The 20,622-nt window shown below is 35.0% G+C and overlaps 1 protein-coding gene across 14 annotated transcripts in view; it reads right to left on the bottom strand.

The window, feature by feature from the left end:
• The window catches only part of SK (small conductance calcium-activated potassium channel), a 209,101-nt gene that overhangs the window by 10,265 nt on the left and 178,214 nt on the right, over positions 1-20,622 (bottom strand). For 6 of the 14 annotated variants that reach the window (XM_069504280.1, XM_069504283.1, XM_069504279.1 and 3 more), the window contains 7 exons: positions 15,476-15,678; positions 6,906-7,035; positions 5,769-5,864; positions 4,582-4,755; positions 3,590-3,613; positions 1,846-1,988; positions 1,524-1,628 (listed from right to left, as the gene is read on the bottom strand). In XM_069504280.1, the coding sequence (XP_069360381.1) occupies positions 1,524-1,628; positions 1,846-1,988; positions 3,590-3,613; positions 4,582-4,755; positions 5,769-5,864; positions 6,906-7,035; positions 15,476-15,678 (875 nt within the window). Of the gene's footprint in view, positions 1-84; positions 221-1,523; positions 1,629-1,845; positions 1,989-3,589; positions 3,614-4,581; positions 4,756-5,768; positions 5,865-6,905; positions 7,036-15,475; positions 15,679-20,622 lie in introns of all 14 variants that reach the window. The other 8 variants (XM_069504285.1, XM_069504288.1, XM_069504284.1 and 5 more) reach the window with 3 other exon arrangements.

The raw sequence follows: 20,622 nt of genomic DNA, 5'->3' as shown, positions 1-20,622 counted from the left end.
CGATCAGCGGACATTAAATCCGTGTGCAGAAGACGTTTCGTTTAGAAAGTACCCAAATAGCCTACCATTTGTTATTATACATACCACCATACCGCAGGTGAGAGTAATGCCACGGCCGCAGTAAGTGTTGGGAACTATATCACCGTAGCCAACACAGAGGAAGGTTATAGCCGTCAGCCACATTGAGTTTAGCAAATTGGCATGGTCTTCATCGTGGAACCTGTGAGCCAAAATGCCCAACAAGAACCACAAGATAACCGATTGTATAATACAACAAATTTTATAAGCCAAATCATTGAAGCCATTTTTCTAAAGTGGTTTCATTTTGAAAAAAAAATCAATAAAATATACTTCAAAATAAAATGTATAATTTTTTCGAGATGATTTACCAAATATTCACAAATAATAATTTAGCATGCCTCATCAATTAATGTAGAAAATAAATTTCTGAACTACACAAAAACTAATACCGTTGCAATACAACGTGCAGACTAAACACTTATTTGGGGTCAATACCAATATTGTTTTACTTTTAGCCATGCTGTGATTTATCTTCATTTACTTACTGAGATACAGGGATACGAGTAGGTATGATAACACAAGTAATGAACACTTACACAACGCAATAAGAGGGAAGAAGACAGATATAGAAGAGATAAAGAATTGTAAGCCTCCTGCTCATCGATAAGCAGAAGTAACTCTTTGATGCATGAGTGAAAAAAGTGCAGTGGTTTTGGTGCGGATTTCATTTCGGCAGTTTTTGTTGAAAGCTGATCTAATTGTGGTAGGTATACTCTCGAGCCATTTTGTGCGTGACATTTCACAGTCAAATATTTACCGACTATTATCGGCATCAGCTGATTTTCTAGTGCCGTAGGTTAATCTAAAATGTGATACTATTATTTTACCTCGTTTAATGTGCATTCTTTGCCTTGATACTTACATTGCGTCACAGCACTTTTCTCGATAAACAATAATGTGCATTTTGTATATTTCTCTAACATTTATAGCACATCAAGCATTTTTTTACAACATCAGACTAAATCTAATAATTAATCTAACGGATTGATTAGTATATACAGCATTGTGTTTTATACTTATTTAGTCACTACATTAGCGAAAGTATTCAAAGTCAAACTCTTATAATATCTTTGTGATAATTACGATTTACTACACTTAACATACTTTGATAATTCAAAGTAACGTTCGTAACATAAAACGTAGAGGGTAAAAAAGCAAAACAAATACATTTACAACGCCACAGTACAGAAGCATTAGCATATTCATTTAGGCAGTACATCAATATTCATAATTAATAATTTCGTGTGAAATAAAAAGACAGTGTTCAAATCAAAAAAATTAAGCAATACTGATGACTTAAATACTGATAATGATTAGCTCATTAATACACATATAATTATAGTACTCAGTATATTTAGGTTCTTAATTTTTACTGCGATATTTTATTTATTCGTTACATAATATTATTTTAGCTTCGTAATGAACAGAGATAGTATACCAACCTTTCGCATTGTCTCAGAGTCCAGCTTGCGATTATCCATAATGATACCATAAATACAAGTAAGACGGTCCCGGGACAAATTGTCATAAGTGTTTTCAATACAAATCTGCAAAAAAATAAATTTTTAGGAACTGTTACACAATGGATACACAACGTTTAAAAATAAATAATACAGCTTTAATTCAACAAAAAAAAAATTAAACGAAACCTTCAATTTCTGACTGCAACCTCTTTCAAAAGATAAGAACTTTTGAACTTTAGTTTAGTTTTAAAAAATACTTAAAACACTTATTTAAGTACTTTAAAAATTATCATTTTCTTACCTAGTATTAAAATTAATTCTGTTCAAAGCTCCTATACTTCTAGAAGAAGCATCTGTAAACAATTTGCTGTGAAGAAGCATGACCCTGCATATTAGATACAAACGAAAAAACATCGGAAGAGACAACGTGACGTCGTACGGAACCTGAAATGTAAGAAAAAGTTTGATTGAGTTTCATTTTGAAAGTCTTTGATTTACTAATATTTTTTGATTATAATGCCAGTTTGTGACACGTTCTTTTTTACGTATGATTTACGTAATTTTGCAAATCATTTAATTAGTTTTGAGATAAAACTTATTGATTAATCTCTGTGATTTTAATATCATTAGGTTTAAGTTTTTCCTTCGTCATAAAATAAAAATACTTAATGAAATTAAAAAAGTAAAAAAAACCATAAAAGTAGGTACATTATCAATACCATGTCATAAATAATTAAATGAACCTTAACGAGAAAGTAAATATATTATTATTTTTGTTGGTATTTTTCAATATAATGTTAATTTTAGTTTTTAATTTTCATCGTTATAAAAATTGATGCTATGAACATATTGTACTAAATTGTAACATCACAAATTAAATGTCAAAAGCGGCATATGCCTACAATAATCAAATACCACAACACACTTTGAGGACTCACAAAGGCATACACATAAGCTATAGAGCTATACCATTTCACAGCCATAGGACAATGACTTTAAGAGTCTTGAACACAATGACCACTTTCATTTGCAACGTTCGGCCAGTGCTTGCCGACTTACTGAGTGCTATGGGCATTTTTCCACACATCAGAGAAACTTGGTGCAACTCATGGACAGCGTTTTTGATGAATTGACTCATAATATGACACATTTATTAAAGAATATCTCAAGAGAACAGTCAAACTTCTGCCACTGTATCATCCAAACTTAAATTCAAATAAATTATTGTAGTGACTTTTTAATTAAGTAATGGCGAACTGGCATGAATATATATTTACTCAAATTTGACATAAAATGTACACACGAACTCTCTGTTTGAAATGATTAAAGACGAAATAATAGATACCCTTGTATTATTTGGTATAAGTAGGTACGTGATGGAAAAACTAATAACAGCGATTTACTGAATGGCGAATAAAAATAGGCACGTTATTTTACGTAGTCTAATTTAATTTTAATTGTATTGATCATTTATTCAACAAGTAATAACATACATCACTATACGTTGTAATACTGACCCCCAAAACTATCCGAATCTTTGAGGTCAGTAAAGTCTGATGCGGAATAAGCGTCATCAATTTATAAACGCTGTCTTTTGACACCGAATGCACACGCCGACAAGTCGGGCCATTGTGTGCTGATTCCTTGAATTCTATCACAAACATCACTCCTCCCGTAACACAAGCCTATTTCAGGTGTCATCTCAATGAAGTGGTAGCCCTATAGTATAATTTTTTTAAGTTATCACTTATTTTTTTATATGCAACCTGATAGAGGACGCAAAATATATAGGTAAATATATTATATATAATTTTGTTATCACAAATAAACTCTGAACGTAAAATTATTAATTGCCAAAAAGAAGCCTTCTAATGAGCTTTGAGTATAATAAAAAGTGAATTTCTAAATTTGGTTAAAATAATATAATGTTTTAACATCTGTGGGAACACAAAACATTAATAAAAATGAAAAACAAACACATGCTTTCCAAAACCAAACTTCTAATGTTATAAACAAACAACAGTAACAGCGCAAAACATACAGACCTGTATTTCTTTATACACTGTGTCCTTTAAACAAAATAAAATATAAGTATCATTTTTGCAAAATAACTATTAACTAATAGAATTATATCGTAATTGGAAAGTAAACAAAATAAAATAAAGATAGTAATTTACTGAAAATATAAAAGTAGACAAAATGATGAAAAGAGCTGACGATTAACAAATCGGTTCCTATGTTTTCACATAGATATTATTAACATATTACGTTCATATATCAAGTTAATTTCTAGTGGAGTATTTCCTAGGTTAAAAAATAAAACGTACGAACATGAAACGAGATTAAATTAATTAAAAACTTGAATACTACATAGTAGATCCTAAATTTTATTTTATTTTATTTAGGGCCAGTTGCATATCAAGAATATAAAAGAAAGTTACCGTTAAAGTTAAACTTGACCTTCGAATGGAGGCAATTTGGATTCCATAAATTTCTTTAAATTTTTACCAAATAATATGAGAGATACGAATATGGACTTGTGTGTGTGTGTGTGTGCTTTCCCTCAATTATAAGTATGCCCTTGACTGCGATCTCACCTGGTAGTAAGCGATGATGCAGTCTAAGGTGGTAGCGGGCTTACTTGAAAGTTTTGTAAAACTCATACCCCTTATCAGTCTACACGGTATCGTATTGGAACGCTAAATCGCTTAGTGGCATGGCTTTGCCAGTAGGGGGGTAATTAGACAAGACAGTAGCCTCCCAGACCAGACTAGAGATAATTCTAGAAATTATAAATTCCAAAATTGCCGCTGTCGGGAAACGAACCCAGGACCTCTCGCTTATAAGATCAAAGCGCTCATCACTGCGCCAGGGAGGTCATCGTCGTGTTGCACTATACTTGTTTTTTGGTGGGCAAGTTTAGATGCAACTCACCCTATGTGCCGTTTTAAACCGTTAAAGTAAACTTCGCTCTCAAAAACAAAGAAGATTTGCAACTGGCCCTTGTAAATACATGATATACAAAATAGTAACTTACAACTTCAACACCTATGACTCCACCCTTATTGGCTAGTTTAGTGGTCCATGTAAAGGTGTACTCTCCAGGGATGGGGTGGACAGCACAGATGGCCAGCTCGAGTGCAATCTGGGCTATCCTTTGCCACGTCATCGCTATCCGCCAATCATCGGCGCAATTGTCTATCATAAATAACTGGAAAGTAAGAGGTTATTTTGAGAACTACTTTAACCTAAATTACTGAAAATTGGCGTGTTAGTCGAAATGGCAGTAGGTAAGCCAGAAAAGGCGCTTAAAAATTTGTTCTAATATTTTTGGGTTTCTGAAACTATTTACTCGATTTAATAGCAAATTCTAATATTTCTATTGATTATATTGCTTATTATTATATGATTTGTATTGATTCAAATATTTTTAGTGAGACTATTTACTCGATTGTATAGAAGCTTATTATCAACATTATACAACCAAGATAGGAAGAAAGATTGTTTGACGACAATTCCATAAATATAGTTTTTTTTAAATCCTACATACTGCCCTCTTGATTACCATATTATCATAATCATAAAGTAAGTATAATTTTTTTTTTTTTTTTTACAAAAACAAATTTACTGTCCTTATTAAAAGTCCCAAAGCAAATTATAACGACGTATCTATGGTACTCGGACATGATATTATAATTTATTACAATACTATAGTACCGTATCAATAATTCACAGGTAGATTCCTCCGACACCAATGATTCATACGATCATCACTAAAAATAATATGAGAATGTCAAAATATCAGTTTGATCAAATGTTAAATTCCATAATACGATAAACAAAAGGTCAATTGGAAAAATTCAAATAGCTATTCAGCTGCAAAATTATTATATACTACTATACTAGGTATATACTTAATATCGCAGAATATAATCAATGATTACGATACATTTTCATCGTCTTAGTTGTTAGACGAACTCGTCTAATTTAAAATCAATAATCTCATGAAAGAAACAAAACTGTTGGAGCTTATGTTAGATTATGAATGAACCAAGGTGTTTATTATCCAATGCACGTAAAATTGCTTGGCTTTTCCGAAGTGGAAGATATCCAATTCCATTAACAATTTGCCAGGCGCATCGCCGAGTAACGACGGCTTTCGCAATAAGCTCGATTTTTCGATCAGCCTACAGCCTATTCTTAGTATAATAAAGTATACCATACCTGTACTTCTAAAGCGTGATAAGCCACGATTAGGCCGAGTAAAATCACAGTTGACATTGATATTAGCGTCTTGAATGCTTGTGAATATATTGACGCCTGTAACAGAAATGTCAAGGTTGTTACACAAAGTCCTTGAGGTTTATAATATGCGTTTATTTCATATATGAAAATTTGGTGAGATTATTACCCTTGCTTTGGGTTTATTTACGGTTTCCTTTAATCTGAATTCTTTATTAGCCAGGTTATATTAGTATTGCCGGTACCTTTCATCCATTCCGGCACTTTAAACAGTCGGATTGGTAATTTATTATTACCACTAATCTCTACTAACACAAATACGCTGGTCCTGTGGTTGCCGAAATGTTTTTGAAGCAACTTGATTTTTACTATTTTGGCGCTAATAGCAGCAGTGAACGTCATGTGAGCGTGCTCGGAACTAAATGTTAGTGTTGAGACATCTGTCAATATAGTGTTAATACGAGGACCATTTGACACAAAGTGTAAATTACAAGTCATCCCAGTAAGTACGCTCTGTGGAGCGTTTTGATTTGGCTCAAAATAACTATTATTTTGTACGGCACACCTCTTCCAGCATACTTGTATATCATGTCCATTTCAGTGATTATTACTATCACCTGATTACAATCGTGCATGATATCGAAAACATTATCTAAAACCTATAAACTACCTACTCCTTCATTTATCCTTTACCAATTTCTCCTTGTAAAAGTAAGCAGACTCTGATGCCGAGAACATGTTAAGACAAAAAGGCTTTTCTGTTGATGTAAGTACGTTATTCGTCGTGATAGCCTAGTGGTTAGGACGTCCGCCTTCTAATCGGAGGTCGGTGGTTCGATCGCACCTCTAACTTTTGGGAGTTTTGTGCGTTTTAATTAATTAAATATCACTTCCTTTAGCGGTGAAGGAAAATATTGAGAGGATACTTGCATGCCTGAGACTTCTCCATATTGTTCTCAAAGGTGTGTGAAGTCTGGCAATCCGCACATGGCCAGCGTGATAGACTATGGCCAAAACCCTTTTCACTCTGAGATGAGACCCGTGCTCTGTAGTGAGCCGGTGATGGGTTGATCATGATGATGATAAAGTACATAATATGTTTAGTAATAATTTTCTTACCTTTGTATATACACCTGCACTAGAAAGTTCATTTTCTATGACCATGATTATAATACCAAACATTCCCATCACTAACGCGTAGTCACTAATTCGTTTTCTTTTTTCAAATAGCGCCTTTCTTCTACCTAACCTGAAAAAAAAAATTATTTCCGCATTAAAATAAGTACTTATTTTTAAAAAGGAAAGTTTCCGCTATGAAATGAGTAAAAGTTGTCAATTTTTCTTCAGAGTTTTAGTAAAAGTACCCACTTTTACTAAAACTCTGAAGAAAAATAGTGAAATGCATAGACCTATAATACTCGTAAAATGATGATGGGAACCTTTTTGGGATTTTTTTAAGGAAAGATTTAACTTTATTTGTATTTAGTATTCTTCTGAATGGAGCCTGCGACTCCATCCGCTTGAGTTTACTGAAATCCCGAGTGGATTCTTTAATTTTTCGGGATAAAATAACCTATACTCATATCCGGAATGAAAGTTATCTTTATACCAAGATGATGTCCGTAGGTTTTCAAGAATCCCGTGAAAACCCTTTGATTTTCAGCGACAAAAGTAGCCGGTGTCCGTCCTCGGGATTTAAGCTAATCTATACCAAATTTTATCAAATCGGTTGAATGGATGGGCCGTGAAAAGGTAGCAGACAGACATACGCTTTCCGTGCCTTTTGTTATTGTGTATCAATCTTTTTTCAGGTTGTGTCACACATGGCATATTTTATTTTGTTGCTTCTTCTGCTTGAGGCATTAATTGGCTTTAATGCTCAAGTAGAGGAAGCGCTGGGATAACCAACTCTTAGTTATAAGATACTAGATAATGCCCGCGACTTAGTCCGCGTGGATGTAGGTTTTTAAAATCACGTGTGAACTCTTTAATTTTCCGGGATAAAAATTAGCCTATGTCCTTTCCCTGGATATACGCTAACCTTGTACCAAATTTCATCAAAATCGGTTGAACGGTTGGGCCGTGAAAAGCTAGCAGACAGACAAACAGACAGACAGACACACTTTCGCATTTATAATATTAGTATGGATGATGTATCGCACAATATGACTCATAATATGACACATTTATTTATATAAGGTATCGCACAATTTAAGAAATAAACGTTTTTCTTTCTTTCTTTCGCATTTATAATATTAGTATGGATTTTGCAAGACTTATCAAAAATCCAATTAAAATTCCTTAATTTAAACAAGGTATCACGAGGATTAATAGGATGATTAATCTGATGGAATTAGGGTCAACGGGATTAGGCTTATTGATGCTGTTCCATAACCATATATCGTTGGGTCATTCAATTAATATTAGCCATTGACTCAAATTACTGAACTTTGAATCCAAGTAATTAACTGTCAAAGAACTTAATTCGTGATTAACTGCTGGAATTTTATGAAGGCATGACGCTACTATAAAAGAACCACATTTTGCATAAACGAGCTGTCCCTACCATTTGTAACTTTAGAACTTCGAGGCAAGTTTTCGTATAATTGCGATTTGGAATATCTTGAAACAATATTTTATATTCGTGCCATACTTTGAACGACAATTAATGCTTCAGTAAGTAGTACAACCCGTCGTAAATATCTGAGAACCTGGCTTAATGACGTCATGCAACGTGCTTGCGTTGGCAACGGTGGGTACTGGAACTGATACTGGTAGAACGTAGTGTTTATATACTCTTTGGGTAATAAGGCGAAAATGGGCGAGCTGCGGGGAAGCGTGAGGGGAAACGCATCACAGCGAGTTGCGCAGGTATTTCCGACGGATTGTACCTTATAGTTTTGACGTATAAAAGATAAAAGTTCAAATACAAAACCCATTTAGGTACCTACTCCAAATCCAATATCTAACCAAATACTACCTCGATGGAACGGATCTAAATTTTATACATAAATTATATTCAAATACTAGCTGATTCACATCTGCTTTGCCCGAGGGGAATTTCTGAAATTCCTTGAGGGTGGAATTTCCAAATACCTTGAAACACGTGTTTCTTAATTTTTAACCGAAAGCCTAAATACCAACTTTCAGACAGACTTTCATACAAACATTTATCTCCTCCGTATGCCTACAGGTCCTTTTTGGCGATACAATTTTCAAAAAACCTTTCTTAGTAAGTAACAGAAAAGGCTCCTACTGTCAAAATTTCAATTTTCTATTATATTTGATTTTCAATTTTAAGGTAACAGATTAAGTGACCAACTTATATAAACGCTAGATGAGGCCCGCGACTTCGTCCGCGTTCTTCGTCAAAGTCGGTTGAACTGATGGGTCGTGAAAGGCTAGCAGACAGACAAACAGACATACAGACACACTTTTGCATTTAGAATATTAGTTTGGATTTTAACTTATAATCCCATAGTTGGGTAAAAAGAAGTAAACTAACCTTAGTATGTACTTAAGAACAAACGAACCTTAGGGTGTACTTATCATCATCGACAAATATCAATGTAAATAAATAACAAGAAATGCAATAAATACTGAAGACAAAATCGATTCGGCCCCGGTGCAAGTTATTTCCGAACGTTCAAGGTAAACGTTCAAGCTAAACAGTTCATATTGAGGTTTTATAGGCGTGATAGTGTTAATAAAACGATATTATTGACACTGAAACTGTGATGTAACTACTTGACGCGTGGCTTCCTTAGTACCTAAATTTTTATGGATCTTCATGGATCTTCACATTAAGGGCCAGTGCAGATCAACGAGCGCGGCGTGTGGAGTCCAGGTGCGGTAAGTTTATTATACAGTACGGGTAAGTTGAGATAGTAGTCGGGGAGGTAACGCCCCGCACAGCCCCCGCGCTAAGCCGGTGCGGACAAGCGCGGGTGACGTGCGGTCGTGCGGGCGTCTCCGTCATACCCCGATTGCTGTGCTCGCGCACCGAGGGTTCCGTACTACAGTCGTATTTTTTCAACATTTTGCACGATAATTCAAAAACTATGATGCATAAAAATAAAAAAATCTGTTTTAGAATGCACAGGCAAAGCCCTTTGATATGATACCCCACTTGATATAGTTATCTTACTTCGAAAATTTAAAATTAGTTCATGACCACAATTTTTTTTGTGTGATAACCCTATTAATTTACCTAAACCCTAAACTCACGGTTTTCAGATTTTTCCTCTTATGTCTGCTATAAGACCTACCTACCTGCCAAATTTGATGATTCTAAGTCAACGGGAAGCACCCTGTAGGTTTCTTGACAGACCGACAGACTGACAGACAGACAGACAACCAAGTGATCCTATAAGGGTTCCATTTTTCCTTTTGAAGTACGGAACACTTAAAACATTCGGTGCAGCCTACAAATATTAAACTTTTATAATAATATGGTTCAAAGCTATCTAAAAGTGTCCCTCTTAATGATAAGTTCGCCTTGAGAGCTTAATGTATTTTTGATTAAAAGGAATTTCTGCAAAACTTGAGTTATAATTTGTGAAGTGAAGACCAATTTTTTTACTTAAACATAATAATTATTATAAAATTGTGGATTCATTTTTTTTGTGGAAACATAGCATTATTACATAATTTATAATTTTGGTTTGAAATAAGCTGAGAGTATTTCCGGGCTAGATTGCGATCTCAATAAATAACAACTAACAATATATTTGTTATAAAGTGAGGACAGTTTTTTAGAACCATTTTTTGATTTTGCTTGTTAAATAATGGTGGATTTAGCACTATTTCGCTTTGATATGAGATTAAATACTTTTTTGCAGTAAACTAATTATTTAAAAGGAAAAGATGACTGACTGACTGATCTATCAAGGCACAGCGTCCACGCGGATAAAGTCGCGAGCATAAAAGCTAGTAGGGGAAATAAAATACTATGATGCACTACTTTTCTTTACTACTTTGAATAGTAAGTTCGGTAACTGAATGTATCGTATTAAAAAGTTAGTGAACATATTATGTTAACGTACCGTATTTTGCGTTGCGTTTGCATTCGAAACGAAACATAGGTAAGCCCATAGAGCAGAAACAAACTTTGTTTCTGCTCTATGGGTAAGCCTTTACATTTTGTAATATTCAAATTCTCCGTATAGTAGAAACGAGAACAAATAGTACTACATAGTTATGAAACGCCTGCTTTTCGTTTTCTGATTATTCAATTTTCTAGTTCTATCAAGTCTATCATATTCATACACCATACATAATAATAAATGTAATACAATATTCTTTGCTATTTGCATTGTATGAAACCACAACTGCGACCATAAAATTTACTGAGCGAAAAATTATTATCATGTCCTCTGTTATTGCAAGCTTTTTTTATATCAAAACATCCTGTACCTATAGCGGAAATAGAACGTAGATCTACTAGTTGATAAACCTATTGTAATAGTTGATTTGTCTAAGAGTAGAGCCCGTTGTCTTTTTTACGTGTATTTTATGGACTCGAAATCTGTTTTCTTAAGAAAAATTAATATCATACTGCTTCGGAACAGTCAATAACTCTCATTAATTAAGACAAAAAAGTTCGACCTTATTGATAAGCAATCAGAATTTTCAACAGGCACGGTGATAAGCAATTTCAAAGCAGCCATTCCCATTATGTTAGGTCACTGTAATCAAGACACCCTGTATAGCGGAAATAGAACGTAGATCTACTAGTTGATAAACCTATTTGTAATATTTGATTTGTCTAAGAGTAGAGCCCGTTGTGTACTTTACGTGTATTTTATGGACTCGAAACCTCTTTTTCAAGGAGAAATATCACACCGCTTCGCCACACTCAATTACTCTTATTAATTAAGACGAAGAAGTTCGACCTTATTGATAAGCAATCAGAATTTTCAATAGGCATGGTGATAAACAATTTAAAAGCAGCCATTCCCATTATGTTAGGTCACTGTAATCAAGACACCCTGTATAGCGGAAATAGAACGTAAATCTACTAGTTGATAAACCTATTTTTAATATTTGATTTGTCTAAGAGTAGAGCCCATTGTGTACTTTACGTGTATTTTATGATCGCGAAACCTCTTTTTCCAAGGAAAAATATCACACTAGTTCAGCACAGCTAATAACTCTCATTAATTAAGACGAAGAAGTTCGACCTTATTGATAAGCAATCAAAAATTTCGATAGGCATAGTGATAAGCAATCTTCAAAGCAGCCATTCCCATTATGTTGGGTCACTATAATCAAGACAGCCTGTATAGCGGAAATATAACGTAGATCTACTAGTTGATAAGCCTATTGTTATAGTAGATTGTGCAGTTTAATGTGGAGCTGCTCGTATACCTACGGGCGTGTTTTGCGACTTTAATTTGTATGAGTGTTTTGTATATGAAACTATTTTATTTTTAGAACTACTTCATCACCATCATCATTATGATCAACCCATCACCGGCTCGCTACTGAACATGGATTTCCTCTCAGCATAAAAAGGGGTTGGTCATAATCTCTGCGGAGAATATTAGGGTTCCGAAAGGGGCCAACGAGACCTTAATACTAAGCCTCCACTGCCCGCCCGTCTGGCAGCGGGCTGTGGCTCATGAACCGTAATTGGTAGAGAGTAAGAGTTTTACAGAACATGTACTTATTTCTGACTATAACAAAAAAAAATCGAAATGGTCGCCATGCAAATTAAAAATAATTAAAAAAGTACATTTTGTACACTGGTATAAAACCATTTGTGTGCTCATTCGACTCGCACTTAAAACCACCTACTCTTTACTCGTAGGAAGCTAGAAGATTCTTCAAGTTTTTAATTTTGCACTCGTTATTTTTCTTGTACACTCAAGCTAGGGAAGATTCAGTCTGGGGTAAACTAATGAACTTAATAAGGCTCTGGCTTACGAGTATAAACTACTGGCGCTACTTCCGTATTTTCTCACTGATACTCTTAATTGACTACGTCTTATGTTAGGTATATTATGGCCAAAGAGCCAGCGCATGCTAGATCTTCATTATTTTATAAAAGCTGAAAGTTTCTCTGCTCATTGTTCCCAATACTGGGAAGAATCTTTGTTTGGATCATGGTGGCTTTGGGAGGTAACAGGTAATAAAGGTGTAAAAAATCTCACGTTGAAATATACCTAGTCTATTTTTTTTTCTTAGGAATATTATTAGAAATCACGTCATGCATTGGCAGACACTGTCGTGTCAACCCCCTGCCAGACACCCTTAAGCTTTTTTAAAAATAACAAAGGTCCGGCACGCGCTGGCTTTCTCTCTATTAGTTTTGTTGATACTTAAGCGAAGAACAGCTTACTGATTTTTATTCTTAAAATTTTCTAAATTAGTAAAGGTTTACGAGTTTTTTGTATTCCATTACACGTTAGCCCTTGACTGCGATCTTACCTGGTGGTAAGTGATGACGCAGTCTAATTTATGTGCGTGGCAGTTTCAATAAACACATACCTACCCCTTAACGGTTTCTACACGGCATCGTACTGGAACGCTCAATCGTTTGGCAGCACGGCTTTACCAGTATGGTGGTAAATAGCCAGGGCTGAAACCTCCCACCAGACCAAGAGAGATTATTAATTCCATAAACAGTAACAATATGAGATGGTTACTTCACATATCTATTTAGAACTAGCTGCCCCGGCGAACTTCGTACCGCCTAACAATCGATTCTTTTTCAGGAGTTTTTTAAATTTTTTCTCTCCGTAAGAACCATCCTTGTACTTCAAGGAAAATTATGATAAAAAAAGAATTAGCGAAATGGGTTCAACTGTTCTCGAGATTTGCGATCAGCAACACACTCAGCGATTCATTTTTATACATATATTGATAGAGAAAAGATGACATCAAGGAAAAAGTTGAGATAAAATATCTAGGTAAATAGGATTCTATATTTCCGGGTGAATATCCATCCCTATGTTATTGATATCCTGCCATACTCAATAAATCAATAAACTAAAGTTTTACTCGCTATTCCATAAAATGATATTATATATCGTCACGAGCTACAAATAATAACAAAAGTTTATGTTCTATACTTTTTTATACCATAGATATAAATCCTTGCCTTGTACGTGCCGCGGGCGAGCACGTCACTCGCATGCTCATTATTCAGCTTAATATAATATCTCACAAAGAAGAATTTTATAATTCCAAGTATTTTATTATGTTCGTCCGTAAAGATAGTCTGAAAATACTACAGGTAAAATATCTCTATGTCTTTAACGCCTTTATAACACCAAAGCATACGCATACGGTAGCAAAACTATTGAATTACGCCTAGTTTATGGTGTAAGAGCATAATATATGCGTGCAAATGCGTCAGTGTACTAACAGCGTAAGAACATTATTAAATGTCCTAGGTCCTAGTGACCACCCGCAGCTTGTCTTGTCTTGGCGAAAATATAGTGTCTTTATACGGCTGGAATTTTGAATAATGGGATTTTATATTCCTTGTCTACATTAAAAAGAGAAGGGTTTGTGGTATAGGCGTTGATGAGTCAATCAGTGAGTAAGTCGGTTTCTTTTATACCTATGTATCGATGGCTATGCTTTAATACGCAGCCTCGTTAGCGTTAATCTAGGTTTGGTTAGCTGTTTTTTCTTTGCATAGAATAATGTTTTGAATTTGTATCTTGAGCTGAAGTAAATAATAATGTCATCAGTTAGTAATATTTATTGATAGATACACTTTGTAATTATTATTGATACATATACGACTTGGCTCATGATTATTATGATTATTTCAGCAGACTGAACCGGTCAGTTTCTATTGCTTTTCTAAGAAAGATTGAAATAAGAATAAAGAAACACGTCTTTATTCAATTTATATGAAGGTATACTACCCGCAGAACATAAATCTACCTATGTACGAAACGAATCGCTCCCGATCACGCATTTCTTGCCGCAGGGAGGGTATTTAAATCGTACGTCAAAGAAAATTACTACTTCCTCGTCAGAAGGAAAATCGTTTAACAGAACACCTTTTACCATGATAGATCTGCAAGAGCTGTCAAGGTCAACCTATTAACGGGGAACTAATTGGACCGGATATAATTGTATTGAATGAAGAAAGCAATTGAATCATGATTGAAACAATTCATGTACACATCCTTTGTTTAACGATATCCAAATATACAAAGATTTTCCAATACCTTGTACACACTCCTACCAAGCGCGCACTCTACGTCGTAGCACGAGCGCTACGCGCGTTTGTTTTCTATGAAAATATAGGTGGTATCACTCGGTCATTTTATTGACATTGGGGTATAATCACCCTACAGTCAGTAAAATGACCAAGGACAACGTGCATAGCATTACTATGTAAATTGTAATGTGTACGCAAACTTAAACATGGTATAAATACTTTTTAAATAGCACTCACTTAAAACGGATTTAAAACTATAAATTATTATGAGCTAATGGCCAAGATTTCGTTCACAAGAGGTTTTTAAAAATCCCGTGGGAACTCCCTTTTTATTCGGGATATAAAATAACATAGGTACGTCACTCTCCAGGTCCTTAAATATGTTCATCCAAAAAATCACGTCGATTGGTAAGTTGCGGCGTAATTGGAGTACAAACAGACGAATCATCAATATAAGGGCGAGCATAAGCTATTTAAATATAAATGGAAAGGATATTCAACGTACCTATATCCTATATTGGGTTTGTGTTTGGCCGCCCCCCCTCCCTTGTACGTGCCGCCACCGAGCGCGCGCTCCTCGCCGTAGCGCGGGTACTCGCTGTGCACGCCGACCAGCGCGACACCCGCTTCCTCGGCGGCCGCGTCCCTCCCGCCGGAGTACGCCTTCATCGCGCCGGGGATCGAAAGCGTCGACACCGGCTTCCGCAGCTGGAACAGATTGCCTGAATATTTAATACGCCCGAGTTTTGTTTTTATATAAGTACGCGATATACCAATTGGCGGAGTTTTTTATTTTTTATTATTCCCTTACCAAGCCGTTGACTGCAATCTCAACTGGTGTAAGTGTTGATGCAGCGTAAGATGGAAGTGGGCTAACTTGGAGGGGTATGGCAGTTTTATCAAACCTGCCCTTATCGGTTGTATTTTCAAAAATCATTTTTTAGCAGATGTCTACATCATAATGATTTAAAGCTTATTTCGTGGTTTTACGACATATTTTAATGTAGATACCAGGTACATACCACGATTAATTTGGTGGTTTCATTTGTCGGTATTTCAACCCAATTGCACGGGTCGTGGTCACAACGGGACTGCGGTGCTGCGAGAGATGAAGTTCGAGCTGTCAAGGGCAATAGCAAACTACCCTCCAGCATGACTCGTGCAATTTGGTTTTTATCGACAAATAAAAACAACAAATTACTTAATCGTAAAATAATAATCTACATTAAAATTATGTCTACGTCATAAAAGCTATCTGCATGATTTAAGCCCGATCCATCCAGTAGTTTGAGCTATGCGTTGATAGATTAGTCAGTCAGTCAGTCAGCTTTTCCTTTCATATAATATTTAGATTAAGTTTAGATGTTATCCACTATTAGAACATCAATACAAACCTTTGTTCTATTTAATTAAACGATTGCTTAACTTAAATGTTAAAAGTAAATTTGTAAAAACAGACATTGTTGGCGTTTGTGAATATTAATGTAACAGTTTTATCCAAATCACTAAAATAACAGTAGCTATTTAAATAATTATTTATTAAAACATCAAACACAATTTAACTAAAGTGGTTTTAACCGGCGATTTGCATCCAAACCAATGCCTAAAATTGTTAAATCTATCGTGTATTTACTCGATACGTTAAACAATAATGGTATTGAATGCAATAAAATTTAATCATGAACATATGGAAAAGAAAATAAGAACTGTTCCATGGCCTGCAGAAAATTATAAAGTTAATTATTTATCTATATACCTATACAAAAGGAAAAGCTGACTGACTGATCCAAATACGCACAGCTCAAAGTACTGGACGGTTTGGGCTGAAATTTAGCTATTATGACGTAGACGTCGGCTAAGAAAGTAATTTTCAATTTTCAAAATTCAACCCTTAAGGTTGTTGTTTCTAGGGTTGAGGAGTTTCAAGAGAACCGCAACTATACTGTTACGAGCTGGAGTCACACTGACTCACGTATTGCGCGGATGCAACCGCACACCTTAGTATCTAATCTACCTACATATTATAACAGAAACACAACAACATCGAGTAAAATCGACTTGAAAGTCTTTGTTTAATAGCTATGCAAGTACCACTGATTTTTATTTCGTAAGGTACTGCTTGGGGTGTTGGCTATAGATTTACGGACGAACTTGACCTCATGTTTAACATGGGCTTTATTTAAAATAAGATTTATAAGGACCTTTTTACTATGACGTTATTATTTCAACGCTTGCATTTTATGAACATTGGCTAGATATAAAGTCCCGTAATTACAGCCCTATGAAAATATAATATGCGCAAAAATTTAAGCTTCACAGAGACTTATTATATTACTGCAAATATCACAACATCTGCTTCATCCAATATCGTAGGTATTAATACAATGGCAGATGATTAATTTGACCTGAAATTTTAAAACACCTAAAATTAAAAAAGTGAACCCAACGAGGACCTTGGCAGTTCTAGTTTGCTATAATTAGGCAACACAGCAGAACCGGCCAATCAACTTTCAGCTTTTAACTAACATCTGAAAATTTCCCACGGGCTCTCCCATCCAGTATGGATTGGATCGTTTTCAGTTAAAACGTGAAAAATTTCAATTTTGTAACAAAGCTAACAGAAAGTTTCGTAAACGTAACGTAAAGTTTTTATTTGATTAAACTGTTTCTTTTTGCCAAAAGCCATTATTTAAAAAAACCTATTTTTATCTCTTCAATTTTAGTTTACATTTCATCTCGGTTTCCAAACTTGAAAACATTAATTATTTTATTTGGGGATCTTCTGCTACCTATTAAAAAAATTAGGTATTACAACACTGACTGACTGACAAAGAAAAAGCTCAGTATAAACCAGTGAATGTAGACGCATGACGCACGCGTGTTAGTATATCTATAAGAAAATAGCTGTTATGATAATATAAAAATCAAAGCTTGGCGTTATACTTTACATAAAGTACCTACCTACTCCTAACCTAAAAGTCTTTGAGTGAACAAATGCGATTTAGGGCCAGTAAAACCCAGCTAGGTGTTTACGAGGGACACCAAAATGTTTATAGTCATAACTAGAATCGATGGCTTGCTGTCACCTAACAAAATGTTAGTGATAATTTTACTTCATATTTATACCACTTACGTTTACAGAAATCGTCTTATGACAAAATGTTTTTGGATTTGGATGTTTTCAGGAATACCTAATCAATACACAAAACTTATGAGGTGATATGATATTGTCTCAAGATTAAACATAGAGTCAAAGTCAAATCATTTATTTAAAATAGGTAACATTGTACGCTTTTTGATTGTTAATTGTTGGATTTGTAATATAAGTGATAATTATTAATTAGGTAAACTTAAAACTTAAACTACGATACGATATTAGAAAGTGGAACATCATTTGCATAGAACCATACTGACTATATAGATGGCCTAGTGTTTAAGTCGTCAGCCTCCTATTCGGGCGGTTGGGGGTTCGATCTGTGGCACGCACCACTAATTTTTCGGAACTTTGTGTGTTTTAAGCAATTTTAAATATCACTTACTCTAAAGGTGAAGCAAAATTTGAGGAAACCTGCATACTTGAGAGTTCTCCATAATATTCTAAAACTAAAACTAAACTAAAACTTCCTAATATTATTACTGACTATTTCTAATAGTTCTTTGTAATTAACCTTACTTTTAATAATTTGTTATGAAAGCTCAAGTGTTATGAAGGATAAGTGCTAAAGTTTATATTTATTCAAGCATAGCACTGTCTTTATTAAAATTCCGAGGGCATCAATTAATGTTCACTCTGCAAACCATATCATAGTTCAATATACTATCTTCGGTCTGAGATAGAACGTGGATTATAGTCTATCTACGAGTAAGTTTCAGGATTGCACAAACTAGTTATAAGTTTAATTATGTTGTACGTCTCTTTCTCCTAAACTTTCTAAGTAAAATATTTTTTTATGATGTCAAAGGAAGTTAGTTTCGAGGGAGGGCGTAGCCGCAGTTTATGACTGTTTCAGTCATCGTTCCAGTTTCAATTTTTTTTCGACTGGTGGACGGACGACATCAAACGAGTCCCAGGGAGTCACTGAATACGATCAGCACATGGTCATGACCGCGTATGGAAGTCCCTACGAGAGATCTATATCCAGCAGTGGATGTAAATAATTGGTGACGAAGACGATGATTTGCTACGTTCAATAAAAAATGGGAAATAAGTAAATAATGTCTATGCAATAATACTTTCTGATTTATAACCTCTTATAATTTTGAAATTTCGTCTAAAATTTCGTTGCAATGTTTAATAATTCTTGGTTGAACATGGCTGGCTGAAATGGAGTAGGAGGAGGTCTTTATATTATGTTACTTAGTTCTTATTCAAGAAGTATGGCGGTATGGCTCCAAAACCGAGCAGTATAAAGTGAAACCGACTTTAACATTATACCATTATAATATTAACGGTAAAAGAATACTAGAATTCTTCAATCGTAGGCCATAAAAAGTGCACTTTATTAAGTTATCATTAACTAAACTCGTTACACACATATTAACATTTACTTTGCTAATGACTTTGCTCGTTATTTTAACAAGCTCGAAGCAGTGCAGCTTGTGTTTCCCACACAGGCACTCGTACAATGTATTCGAGAAACTAAAATAGTAGGTAGGTAGTATTAGTCCATCAGTACCCATATTATAAATGCGTGTTTGTTTGATGGTTTGTTAGTTTATTTGTTTGTTGGTTTGTCCTTCAATTAAGTCTCAACGTTGCAACCGATCGATGTGATTTTTTGCATGGGTATAGTTGAAGACTTGGACAGTGACATATGCTACTTTTTATCCCGGAAAATCAAAGAATCCTCACGGGATTTTTAAAAACCTAAATCCACGCGGACATAGTCACGGGCATCAGCTAGCATTGCTCTATTAGGAAAACTGAACTAAATTCCAAAAATGTTTAGTAGCTAAGTTTCCTTTAGTTTTTTTTGTTTACTATCCTTTTCAGCAGAGAACATTGTGTGTGCACTACAGGTTTGTCTTGTCGTCTTAATTTAGCGATACAACCAAATCATCACTAAATCTTACCATGTCTTAGAATAATATTGATGTTAGTATAATAACAGTGTACTTTATTCGCGGTTAGATCAAAATATATTGGGTTGCAAGTTATATGATTTTCTGTCATTTCTGACGCGTTTCCCTAAACGAAAACATCATTAGGAACCCTGCGTACATATCAACTGGTATGAACTCCAAGGACATAAAAAAATTATCTAAATGGGAAAGTATAATCAACCCATCGCTGGCTCACTACAGAGCACGGGTCTTCTCTCAGATTGAGAAGGATTTTGGCCATAGTCTACCGCGCTGGCCATGTGCGGATTGGTAGACTTCACACACCTTTGAGAACATTATGGAGAACTCTCAGGCATGCAGGTTTCCTCACGATGTTTTCCTTCACCGTTAAAGCAAGTGATATTTAATTAATTAAAACGCACATAGCTCCGAAAAGTTAGAGGTGCGTGCCCGGGATCGAACCCCCGACCTCCGATTAGAAGGCGGACATCCTAACCACTAGGCTATCACAGCTTCTATAAACTGAAAACCGAAAGGTCGACGGTTCAAACCCCGCCCGTTGCACTATTGTCGTACCTACTCCTAGCA

Source organism: Maniola hyperantus, chromosome 17 (assembly GCF_902806685.2).
Source record: "Maniola hyperantus chromosome 17, iAphHyp1.2, whole genome shotgun sequence".
In the NCBI taxonomy this organism is placed as follows: Eukaryota; Metazoa; Arthropoda; class Insecta; order Lepidoptera; family Nymphalidae; genus Maniola; species Maniola hyperantus.
This window is presented reverse-complemented; position numbering and strand designations above follow the sequence as displayed.